Genomic DNA, 13,578 nt, shown 5'->3' with positions numbered 1-13,578 from the left:
GTGTAGTGGCAACAGAAATTTGGAGGCGGTGGTGTTACGGAGTGGTCGTGTTTTTCATGGAGGGGCTTGCACCCCTTGTTGTTTTGCGTGGCACAATCACAGCACAGGCCTACATTCATGTTTTAACCACCTTCTTGCTTCCCACTGTTGAAGAGCAATTCGGGGATGGCGATTGCTCTTTCAACACGATCGAGCACCTGTTCATATTGCACGGCCTATGGCGGAGTGGTTACACGACAATAACATCTCTGTAATGGACTGGCCTGCACAGAGTCCTTACCTGAACCCTATAGACCACCTTTGGGATGTTTTGGAACGCCGACTTCGTGCCAAGCCTCACCGACCGACATCGATATGTCTCCTCAGTGCAGCACTCCGTGAAGAATGGGCTGCCATTCCCCAAGAAACCTTCCAGCACCTGATTGAACGTATGCCTGCGAGAGTGGAAGCTGTCTTCAAGGCTAAGGGTGGGCCAACACCATATTGATTCCATTATTACCAATGGAGGGCGCCACGAACTTGTAAGTCATTTTCAGCCAGGTATCTGGATACTTTTGAACACATAGTGTATCAGCTTAGCCATGAACAGAAGTAAATGACAGTGGTAGTGACTGTCCCCAATTGTGTTTAATGTGAATGTATAACTTTAGTTAGTGCTCACTTTCGCGACTTTCATTAATGCAAAATCCTCTGTTCATTGAATAAAGCACTACTAAGCAGTCAAAATCCGACTGAAACAACTTCCGCAGTGGTCAAAACCAATTAGCATTTATTCACTAGTGCACGGTAATTTAAATTAAAAGTTTAGGCTGATACATTATTCGGTCGCTAACAATACCAACACTCAGTCGCGGATGTTTCTGTCTGAGAGGCTGCTGAAAGCTGCTGGGTTGCTGCAGGGCACTGTCTAATGGCACAGGAGCACTGACAATTAGGTGACTACGCGCTGCCATGCGAGCTTCGTGGACTGCGCGATGCCATACAAGCTCCGTGGACTAAAAGTAAGTAACGGTTCGACCAGTGTGTTAGAACGTAGGCTATCTTATTTCCTAATGTTATCCATCTGCTGGGCCGGACGTTGTAATTGTGAAGATAATAGTCACAATAAATTTAGCATACTAGCACTAATGTTATACAAGTAATCCTCACTAACACGTTTTGGGAGTCAAGCTTCCATCATCTAGCTGTCTGCGTTAACGCTGCACTATAACTTCAAAAGCACACAAAATCATAAAATAAAAACATATAAGCGTATTCGGATGTAATGTCATCGTCTTACTTTCATAGTACGAGAGCCCACAACTAACACCATGCCCCACCGTTTTACGGTCAAAACTGCACAAAATTGTTAGAGCAGATTATCCTGAAAACGACTAGGAAGGTAGTAACAAACAAAAATAGCTCCACGAGAGTCCATTTCTGCTGTGTTAAAAAAGAGATCCTGTTATCAGAATAAGTGTGATGTTAAAAATGGAGATAGTTTCCGTCATTTCATTGCGAAAATGTTGGTTTCCAGGCATTTTCGATGCCACCTATACTTCTAAAAACGAAAACAACGTTCCAGAGCTTTTTACCCTGCTATGTTGGGAACTGATTTTATTTGCTAAGCTCTTCTCCCACTATTCACATCTCACGACCGCAACAAGTTACATTCGGATTTCGCAGAAAATTGAAAAATATAAAATTTAAAGAAGCTCTCTCTGGTCGAATTTTTAATTAATAATTGCTCAAAACAAGACATGGTGCATGTATCGCGAACAAAACAATACATATTAAACACGACATATGCTATGAATATTGGATGAATATGGCACTGTTACTCAAATAATTAATGAAAATCAGATTTGCCAAAAACGCGAGGAGGCAGATATTAATATTGTTTGCCATGTTTGTCAACGTTGTTAACAAAGTCAACACTGACATTATAATTATAATGGTTGGGAATATATCTGTAAAAAGCTCCTTAAAGATTTGGATGAATGCTCTCGTTGGTTTACACTGATATTTCACGTCTGTGTGAAACAATCGGATAGCTCTAGGAAACTCTTTTTTTGCTCTTCATGCTATGATCGGCCGCGATTACAAATTCGCATTCTATGGCAAGAGAAAAAAAGGCCATTGATAGTGCTGAAAAATTCTACATGATGCCAAAAGACTTTCACAGATCTGGCAGATATACTTTTGATATAGGGAATCTATTGAGCGTCTTAAAAGAATTCACGTGCAGGTAAAACAACGAAAAAAGTAATAATGAACATTTTCTTCAGGCAGTTGACAATAGCGCAAATATGTTTCACAAATTGATAACACAAAGCTGTTTGGTTCTGTTAGTATACTATAGGTTTCGGTTGCAAACGCGAACAAAAACTTGTTACACATTACGAAAATGGGAACATAGGAATGCAGCTATTGACACATTCATTGCCAAAAATACACCAGTCAGATTTTCGACACATTGATTGGCAATAATACACCAATCAGGTTCATGTTGAAAAATAACATTACAAGGTATCAGAAACCGACAAGAAGAGCTGCATACAAATAGGTGATGTATAAACATGTCAACTGCATAGTAGTGTGGAACACAGTGCTAGTGCCAAACACTAGTATGCAGTTGATCTGTTTATACATCACCTATATGTATGCAGCTCTTCTTGTCGGTTTATAATACCCTGTAATGTTACTTTTCAACTTGAATTTGATGTTACGATTTGTCGTGATTCTATAGTAGCCAATTGCAGAAGTGAGGGACGTTATTTCAGACGAAAAAACAACGTCCACAAAAGGTATAGATGATATGAATTTCACTGTAAGATTCTTATAAAGAAATGAGTGATTATCACTAACTGTGGTTTCCAGGACAAGAAATAACGAAATTTGTAGTATCATGGAGACTGATTTCGATGATGATAATATTGATGAGTCCGACAGTGATTAAATTTTTGAACATTTTTTTCTCTTTAAATAAATTGCATTTTTCGAACTTTATCCCACTTTCCTTTCGTGCTATTTAATTACAAAAATTCTTCAGTACGGTGTTTCGAGTAAGCTCTTTATTAGTCATATTAGAATTTGAGGTTTGCAGCTTATTCATTGGCTTGCAACACAGGCTTTCGTACGCATCTTTTCAATGACTTTTGAGTACCGTATTGAAACATTATCTAATTTGTAAGGTGCTGCACTAAATTTGCCTGATGTCATTTTTTTCTGCATCTGGGCAACTTATTTTATCATATTCAACAGTATTATTTTGTAACATTTTCATAACGATCTCAAAATAGAAGATGCTCATTGTTTTCCTCTCAAAAATCATTTTTGGACAGTAATTGACCCAAATCTACTAGTAAAACAGATTTTCAGACGGTTGCTTTGTTTTTTTAATTTTTTTCAAATGGTTCACCAGGTTTGCACTACGCTACAGAAGTCTGAAAAAACTTATTTCTGGTATCTTAAATCCATCATTCAACTACATTCCTAAAAACAAGATTTATCGCTATGATACAAAAAAAAAAATGGCTCTGGGTACTATGGGACTTGAATTCTGAGGTCATCAGACCCCTAGAACTTAGAACTACTTAAACCTGACTAACCTAAGGACATCACACACATCCATGCCCGAGGCAGGATTCGAACCTGCGACCGTAGCAGTCGCGCGGTTCCGGACTGAAGCGCCTAGAACCGCTCGACCACCGCGGCCGGCTCTTTAGGATGTCCATTCGTCCGGTTTTTCCTAGGACAGTCTCTTTTTTTCCCATAATGTACCGTCGTCCCGAAATTTTTTGGGAAGGACACTCAAATGTCCCGCTTTTTTGTGATTCCGCTTGGCTAAAATATTTTACGCTATTGGACGTCTAATTTGCAATGTACTGTGCATTGCGCAAGCATAAACGCAAGGAAACGCCACTTGTACAACTTGCTCTACAATCTTCGTTTACCTTCTGTTCAAGTTTTACACTGTTGATAGACCGATTCATGTTCACTAGGGAATTGTTTTGGCACATGTGGTCATTTTTATCTACCTCATTTACATAAATAATACGACAGAGCATAAATCATGAAGTACCAATATCAAATGCCTATTAGGCCTACTACAAGAAAAAAAATGTTAGGAAACAGTTTCAATTTTCATTCATATACTCCAGTTTCTGAAACATGAGATAAAAAAGTAATAAATGCTCCCGTTTCTTCTCCTTTCTCCTTCTAACAAACAATCTTGTCATCACTAATTCTGTAACTATTCCTGCCATTGTCAAAACTTATTTTCCGTTTAACTGCACTAACCCTGCCAGAATCTGCGGTTGAGTTATCCAGCATTTATTCTCCGGTTAGGAGTTATTATGTGTACTTACAACTCGTTTTCTGCGCTGTTCCGAGAATAGAATTAAGCGACTGCTAACCGGGGACTGTACAACTGGCCCTTAGTAGTGTAGCGATCTTTAAAAAATTTTCTCTAAAAATTTCATTCTCCTGGATTCACCGAGAAGATAATACGTTATTTTTCTTATTTGTTATTCCTGTTAGTCGTTTATTTCCACTGTGGTTGTCTGAATGTGTGGATTTAGCTACTACGTATAACAACGCTCATCATCTGCACACCCAATCAACCCCATAAAAAAAAAAAAAACTGCGATTGGCATTCACCAGTTCGGGTTTATTCGGCTCAGCTCGTTTAGCCTCGTTCCCTTTCATTTGCGGAAAGGTTTTAATTTCTATATGCGACGGGGACTCCCGTGGAACAGACATCACGTATGATATGAACGCATTCAAAAATCATGTTATAATTCGTTCAGAAGTCAACTTAAAATGTGTTCAAATATATTCAAAAACCAACAGGGTTGTGTTTCAAAATCATATGAACAATCGATAGACCTGATCGTTTTTGTGTGCACACTATCCTCTATGGATATTTGTATGAACTCGTTGAAAGTAGTCGCAGCAGGGGTGGCTGTTTGGGTAACGGGGTCTTTGGCTGTAGTGTACAGTCCATGCGAGTGATGTACGTCAATGGTTTATTCTCACCACTGGACGCCGAATCGTGGCAGTCAGTTCCCCCACTACAATAGTCCATCAAAACTGAAACACGGCGCTCGACTTCGGAGCCATCGGAGAGCTACTGCCTTTTAAGCGCTCTGTCCTCTACCATGGCGTCTGTGGTGGGCCTCGCAGAAGCGAAACTTTAGATGCCGGCAATCCATTGCTATGGTAATCGAATATAGCCATCTCTGCTACGACTTCTTTCGTCAAGTTCATGCAAATGCCCATACATGGCAGTCTACATATTAAAACGATCTAATCATGCCTGTTATTTCGTTTCTTTACTTTAAATTAATTATGATGGGATTTATTGTGAACCTATATGTATGTAATTCTTGCATGTATTTCTATATTCACCTTTTTCTAAATTCGACTACACCATTCAATGTAGCATACGTCACGTAAGAAGTACATGACTGGTTGTCAATGATGTAATGCTGTGTGGAATGGGCAGTGCGTACAGTGCGTATTCTCGAGTTATACTGCCTTATTCAGCAGTTGACGTTGTGCTTTTGTTGTTTTTGTTCCATTTACCGCCACCTGCCGCCATCATAGGCATAACGTTGTACTTTCTTGTTGTTGTAGCTTTTATTTTAGATTTTTTTTAGCCATATTACAATCTCTTTGTACTAAATCCTTTTGAATATGTACTGCTCAAGTACTGCAGTTCTTAAGGCCTGAAGATGATCTAAATTATAGACTGAAACCGGTTGCCAACATAAACTTCTCTTGCGATCAGAACTGTTCTACTGACTTTTAATATTTTATGCAGATCGCTTTTTACGCTCCATTGATTGAACGCTTGCTACAATTTTTATTTATATATCATAATGTTGATTAATTTTTCATTCTTGAGTACTTACATTGTAATACTGGTTATAAACACCGACTGCAGGAACTTAAATCGGTTATAATTATGCTGTAATTTTAATATTGTATTTTGTCCCCAATAGAAGTATGAAAACGTAAATAGAATCAGTCTTACATTATAAATATCCGACTTGACAAAAAATATTCAGGGTTTTGTTGTAATATTTTGAATTTTTATTGCCGACAAAATATAGAACATTTAAATCTCAGAACTACCAGGGACGTAACATAAATTTATTACTTCGCTTCCTATGATCTTTCAAAATATTATTAAATCAGATAAAAGTATAGCTACAGTGACCTAAAAAGGCATGGTGACTACCTATTACTTATTTTATGAACGACTGGTTAATGGCGAGGCCTGAAAAAGAGCTAGTTTGTTCCAGTGAGTGTGCACTTGTGATATCTGCAAAGAACGGCCTTTTCCATCTCTAAATTGCCAACACAGTACAGAGGTAAAGGGGGCAGTGCTTTCTAAATAGGCTGGCGAAGTGCGCCAGTCCGGTTGATGCCAAACGCCCACACCTAATCCTCGACCAAGAAAAGCAGACGGTTCGTTTAATGGCCGCTAACAATATCAAGTAAACTGGACTCAGCCACTCTTGGCTGTCAACACTTCGCAAGCCAACGAATCACGATGCACCATTCGAAAAACTCAAAAAACGCCATGAAGCTAGGCTCATAATCCACCAGAATCTGTGTCTTTTGTACCGAAATTAAACGAAAGTGGAGACAAGGAGTAACTTCATCAGTTGACGAAGACGCGAGCTAGGAGTCACTTGGTGGAGAACCGAGCTAGGAAGTACAGAGTAACACAGAATAACGGGAATGTCTGAAATGAGTAGTGGCAGCCATGTGCAGGTGGCAGCACTGCAGGTTAGTGACAGTTAGCGAGTAAACAGTCCGCCATTTCAGTAATCATGGATCAGTGTAATGGACAGCAGCGTATAGTAACCATAAAAATGGTTTTAAAAACAATGATAGTTTGGTAGCGGTGCAGAGGAAGTATCGCCGTTTTATAATTTAGGACGTCATGATCCCATTCCGTCGAAACACGCGATAAAATGTCGGATTAATAACTTTGAAGAGACTGGATCTGCCCTCAAGAAGAAAGCAACAGGACGACCAAGAAATGTGTGTTCTCCAGCGAACATTGATGTTGGACGCGAGTATCTTACGGAGCCCAAGGCGTTCAATTCGTAAGCAAGCAGCAGTGGGTGGAATGTCCCAGGACAAATTTCACAGAATTCTTCATTTTGATTTAAAATTTCATCCATACAAACTACAGATGATGCAACAATTGAAGGGCAACGATTACCTCCGGCCGGTGTGGCCGAGCGGTTCTAGGCGCTTCAGTCTGGAACCGCGCGACCGCTACGGTCGCAGGTTCGAATCCTGCCTCGGGCATGGTTGTGTGTGATGTCCTTAGGTTAGTTAGGTTTAAGTAGTTCTAAGTTCTAGGGGACTGATGACCTCAGATGTTAAGTCCCATAGTGCTCAGACCCATTTGAACCATTTTTTTTTTTTTTGAACAACGGTTACCGGTTTCGATTAAGATTCTGTCAACAAATGATAACAAAAATTAACAATTACAATTTCTAAACAAGTTGTGGATGTCAGATGAGGCACATTTTCGTCTCACAGGTTATGTAAATAAACAAAACCACCCTTACTGGGCAAATACAAATCCTAATGACGTTCATGAGCGCCCTTTACACCCAGTAAAGTGACATTATTGTGCGGTGTTTCATCACTTAGGATTATCGTACCATATTTTTTCGCAAATGAACAGGGAAACACAAAAACTATCAATGCCAATTGTTACATGGAGATGTTAGACCTTTCGTTATACTTGCATTGAACAACTTTCGAAACGTTCAAGAAGCCTGGTTTCAACAGGACAGAGCGACATCACACATTGCACGGCAGTCAATGGCATATGTGCGAGAATTTTTTGGCAACCGTGTGATATCACGATTTGGTAACATTCCCTGGTCCCCTAGAAGGCCAGATTTATCCGTTTGTAATATTTTCTTGTGGGGCTACCTCAAGAGCAAAGTCTACAAGACTTGACCAAGAATCCTGGATGAGTTAAAACAGAGAATTCGGGATTTAATTCACAGTATCCCAGCTGAGATCTTGCAGCGTTCAATGAGGAGAATTAACAGCAGATTTCACAAATGTATTCATACAAGAGCACGCCATATAAATGGACGTATTTTTTTTAAAAAATGATAAATGATATCAATGTTTCGTAAGTGGCAAAGTTGCAAGGTTTCAATTACTATGAATGCAATTTCTTTCTTTCATCACTTCTAGTTTTATTGTATTGTTGAAATGTGCCCATTTTTCTGTGTTACCCTGCAGACGTGCATATCTGGAACTTGAAACATCAGGGATAATAGTGGCTTAGGCAGGTATGTATTTCATACGCATCTGACACATTACAGGAAGTGAAGTGACTAAACCTGGAGTCACAGTGGAAGCAAGCAGTGGCGTCTCCTCGCTTCCGACAATCCGACTACAAACGAATTATGCTGTAAACTATCTAATTTCTATATCTGTATCATACTCCGCAAGCCAGCTAAGGGTGTGTGGCGGAGGGTACTTTTCGTACCACTAAGTGAGCCCTCCAACCCTGTTCCACTTGCGAATAGTGCGTGGAAAGAATGATTGTCAGTAAGCCTCTGTATTGGCTCTAATTTATCGAATTTTCTCCTCATGGTCATTACGCGAGATGTATGTGTGTGTGTGGCGGTGTTGGCGGGGGGGGGGGGGGGGGCTGAGTAACATATTGTCCGACTCTTCTTGGAAAGTGCTCTCTCTAAATGCCAATAATAAATTTCTCCATGGTGAATTTGGAAATTTGTGGTAAGGCCTTATGGGACCAAACTGCCGAGGTCATCGGTCCCTAATTTTACACACTGCTTAAACTATCTTATGCTAAGGACAACACACACACCCATGCCCGAGGGAGGGCTCGAACCTCCTACAGGGGTAGCCACGCAGACAGTGATAAGGCGCCCTAGACCGCGCGGCTACCCCTCACGACTCTCCGTGGTGAATAACGCCTCTGTTGGAGAAACTACCAATGGAGTCTGTCACGTTCTCGTGCCGACTAAATGATCACATCGCGAAAAGTTCCGCTCTTTGTTGGGTCTTCTTTATCTCTTCTGTCAGTCCTACCTGGTAGTGATCCCAGATATAAACAATACTCAAGAATCGGTCGAACAAGTGCCTTATAATCCACTTCCTCTGTGGACGAGTTATATCTCCTTAATATTCTTCCTATGAATCTACATCTGGCATCTACTTTTCCTACTATTTGTTTCATGTTGTCATTCTACTTAAGGTCGCTCTGGATAGTTACTCCTAGATATTTTACAGCAGGTACTGTTTGCAGCGGTTTGTCATCAATAGCGTACCTATACAGTAGTGGATTTCTTTTCCTGTGTGTGTGCGCATTATGTTAGATTTATTTACGCTCAGAGTCAACTGCCAGAGCTTGCACCATTCATCAATTCTCTGGAGGTCATTCTACAAATAGTTACTAGCTGCTGGCGTTGCTACTTTGTTATAGACAACCGCATCATCTGCAAACAACCTTAGAGAGCATGCAACGCTTTCTACTAGATCATTTATATATACTGTAATCAGTAACGGTCCTATCACACTTCCTTGGGGTACACCGGAAATTACCTTTTCATCTACATCGACATCTACATTTATACTCCGCAAGCCACCCAACGGTGTTGAGAGGTGGCATGAGCCCCCTCTCATATTTCTATCTTACGATTCTCCTCTCTAGTTGCATGCGGTGGGAAGTTGCTATTCCTTCACACGCGGACTTCCCACGCAGCGTCTCTCGTCACCCGGGTGGTCCAGTGACAGGCGGGCTCTTCTGACTTTGAAAGGGTAAGCCGACAGGTGTGAGGGGTCGAGTGAATGCTTTCCAGACGCCGACATTGTCAAGAGGCACGCCCGCAGAGGCCGGAAGTAGCGGCTGGGCTAGAGGTTCCGTTACTTCGCAGAAACTTAGCGAAAACACTTTCTGGCGGGCTACCAGCGAGGCGTGGGAATGACTTATGTACCCAGGCAGCTGTGGCGGGAAAATTCCCGCGCTTTCTGCAAAATAGTAACTGGGATTGGCTTGCTCAGGGCATAGCTCCGTGACGTAGCAAAATCAGCACAGAAATTGGCGCCAAGAATCTCCATTGGTGGAGTGGTAGTGCTCCGGCAATGGAGTGGAATTTCCGCCGGTTTTCGGGTTGCTGATTGGAACGTAACCACGGCCACTGTCGTGGGGGCGGGAATGTTGTGTGTTCGGCCTGTACGGGTGCTCTAGGTAGTCGGCAGTCGCCTTTCGGTCGAGGACGTCGAAGCAACCAGCCAACGGCTCCGGTACGCGAGATCGTGTCCTGGCAGTCAAGAAGACAGTTTGGTAATGTATGTCCGCAGCACCGGCAGACAGGGATTTTCCTAGGTGATAATCAGAGCTCAGCAGAGCACGCCTGTTCGTCTTTTTGTAACTTTGTTCTGTCTTGAGTAGCAGCAATTACTGTTGGGTTAGCTGTGTGTCTCTCTTGAGATTTGAGTGGCAAGGAATTGGCTCCACATACCACCTCGTCTTAAACCTCACGATCTAGTTTAGGGACAACTTCACCTTTACAGTGTTTGTATGAATCTCCAATTTGAGCCAATTTGATGTTTTATAAATATTTTCTGTGTTTCTTTTACTATTCTGTGTTTAGTCTTAATAAATCATATTGTTATTTTGGACAGAACTTTCATTCTGTTAATCGATAGAGCAACCCTATCATTCCTCACTATGCTAATGAAACCTTTGTTTATTTAACTTATTTATCAAATTAAATTATTGCAGGTGCCAAACTCTCTTCTACTCCACTAGCAGGGTTGATTAGAGTCAGTTCGCGTATTTTTTTTATCCTTGTGCAACAGCAAAAGTCGGAGTTAGAATAGGGGGGGCTTAGAGCATGATTTACATATGTGGATTCTAGTAGAATTTAGTGATAAATACACTGCTAGCCCTGGCACCTCGCATAATATGGCGACCCTGCCAGGATTGGATCTTTCCTGGAATCTTCTTATAAGCAAGCAGTAATATTAATAGGGACACTCAGAATTTTTTTTGCTTAATTTTTATTGATTATTACCCTAGTTCTTTTTCTTGTAGTTCCGCGATTAGTTTTTTAAGTAGCGGCGCATGATTACAGTTTTTGTTTTCAGTGTATATATTTTTTTTGTTCATTGTTTTTTGTGTTTCGTTGATGTGGTGTCCGTACCACATCGCACTTTGTCGGATTTGTGTGCGGTTTCTGTACCACATCAAATTGTGTTTGTGATTACAGCGTTGGAACAGCGTTGTTGAAATTTTATGTCTATGTGTAAAAATATATGGAGTAGATTAATTTAATTGTGCATTCTAGATAAATTTGTTTTTCATGAATGATAACGAGAAGTAAGGCACGACTATTATCGATCGAAGCTAAAACAAAAGAGGATAGAATAATGGATAAGGGGCAGTTTACTGACGGGAATAGGTTCGGAGATGAGATGGGCACATTTTTAGCAGGACAGGACGCCAGGGTCATTGATGAGGAAGGTGATTTGGACGCGATCTTAGAGCAGCGTTGCGGCCGTGATTATGATAGTGAGGTAGAGGATGAAACAGAGACAGTCACACAGGTCGAGACGGTAGCAGAAGTTTATAATCAAACGAACGAGAGCAGACAGGGGCCAGCTCGGCCACGTCAGAGCTCTAGCGCCCAGGTGTCCAGAGTTACATCACCCATGTGTGACGAGGATCTAATTGATGACATTAACCCAATACTGAGCTTCCTACGATCAATGAAAGAATAAGCTGACGAACAGCGTAAGAAGGAGAAAGAAGAAGCTGACGAACAACGCAAGAAGGAGAAAGAAGAAGCTGACGAACAACGCAAGAAGGAGAAGGAAGAAGCTGACGAACAGCGTAAGAAGGACACTCAGGCAATAATTTCGCATATAGGGAAAATTCGTGGGGAATTACTAACAATAAAGAAAGAATGTGGAGAAGCCAAACAAATGTCATTGGTAGCACAAAAAGTAGCAGGCCTAGCCAAAACGGCAGCAACAGGGGCAATGAAAATCGCAAAAGTAACTTCTCAACTCGCAGGTCGCTTGCGACGTACAACACAATCCCACTCAAAATCCCTAGCATTCTTAAAGACTCAAGGTAATATTGTGGTTACGAACATCACGAAACGAATGAAAGAAGTAGAGAGTCGGATAGCAACACTAGAACGAAACGGGCACACGAGCACTGCGCGTTCGGATACCAATGATGGAGTACACAGAATTGTATCTCCGAGGAAAAGCCCGCCGTGCTCTAGCCCAGTGACAGAGTGCGGAACTAACAATGCACACGCAGAAACAGAGAGTAATAGCTCCAATAATTGCAGCCCACTTAGAAGAGCGAATGCTGAATGCCACTTTCACTGTGATACAGACGTAGCACATCACAGTTATCAGCAAGTTAGATCAGGACACTCAGCAGACGTGCAAGTATCGGAAACGAGTGACAACACCAGTGCGAGGATCGGACAGAATTTTGATCACAATCACTTCCTGTCGATACTAAAATTCCAGAAATTCAAAGATAATGGAGGGTCGATGCATCCGAAGAGCTGGGTGATGCAATTTACAAATTCATTACCGTCGTCATGGCCAACCCAGGCCAAATTAGAATTCATGTGTGGACACATCGAAGGCCAAGCTGCGGAAAAGATGCGGGGCGTGGCAGTGACGTGTCGGACTTATCAGGAATTTGTTGGTGCATTCCTGCGGACCTACTGGTCAAAGGAAACGCAAGACAGGATTAAAGAGGAAATAATATTTTGTCCTGAACTGGAAGTGTCCGGGCATAGAAGCGCAACCAAATTTTTTGATGATTTACTCAAGAAGAATCAGTTTTTAGATAGTCCATATAGCAACGGAGAAATCATTAAATTTTGCTTTTCCAAATTGCCAGTTAGGTATCAACAGACACTTGTCGGGAAGTGTGGATCTGACATAGATGCATTCAAGAGTCTACTGCGCGAACTCGAAGTAGTCTTCGATAAACAAGACGCAAAGGACAGGAAGAAGGCGCAAAATAACAAATACCACGGGCCAGCAAGGGAAGACGACAACAGATCGCATAATCGCACTGGTCAGTTAGGAAACCAGGGTTACGGAAATCAAGGTTACGCTATTCAAGGTTATGGAAACCAGAGACACGGAAACCAAAACGTCAGGGAACAGGGTCAATCTAGACAAGCAATCTGGGACAGGAGGAATGACGAACGGCAAAGCGACCGTAATTGGTGAGAGCGAAATCAAGGACAACAGGAGAACCGGGAGATAGAAATTAGACCTCCAAATCCTAATGCACGTCAGAGGAGGGGGAGTCTAAGAAGGGATTGACGCTAGTCCATAGGACTCCACCACTTCTCTCACACAAAGAAGTTCGTGGAATAATAGTAGTTTAAGTGGTGTACATAGTAGAATAGACAAATATATGAACCTTTCTTCGGGGAACGATAATCGTTGCATTAATAGATTAAGATTGTCAAAGTATTAACACGCTGCATAAGAATTAACTGCTGTTAACGTTTTTTTTGTCTATGTTCGCGA

General features: G+C 41.4%; 1 protein-coding gene across 1 annotated transcript in view; it reads left to right on the top strand.

Moving 5' to 3' along the window:
- Nucleotides 1-960: 960 nt before the first annotated feature.
- LOC126236773 (phenoloxidase 1-like) overlaps nt 961-13,578 on the top strand; it is a 275,588-nt gene continuing 262,970 nt past the window's right edge. The window contains exon 1 of the mRNA XM_049946348.1: nt 961-1,001. Within this exon, the coding sequence (XP_049802305.1) occupies nt 975-1,001 (27 nt within the window). The 5' untranslated portion in view covers nt 961-974. The remainder of the gene's footprint in view (nt 1,002-13,578) is intronic.

This window comes from Schistocerca nitens, chromosome 2 (genome assembly GCF_023898315.1).
Source record: "Schistocerca nitens isolate TAMUIC-IGC-003100 chromosome 2, iqSchNite1.1, whole genome shotgun sequence".
NCBI classification, from domain to species: domain Eukaryota; kingdom Metazoa; phylum Arthropoda; class Insecta; order Orthoptera; family Acrididae; genus Schistocerca; species Schistocerca nitens.
This window is presented reverse-complemented; position numbering and strand designations above follow the sequence as displayed.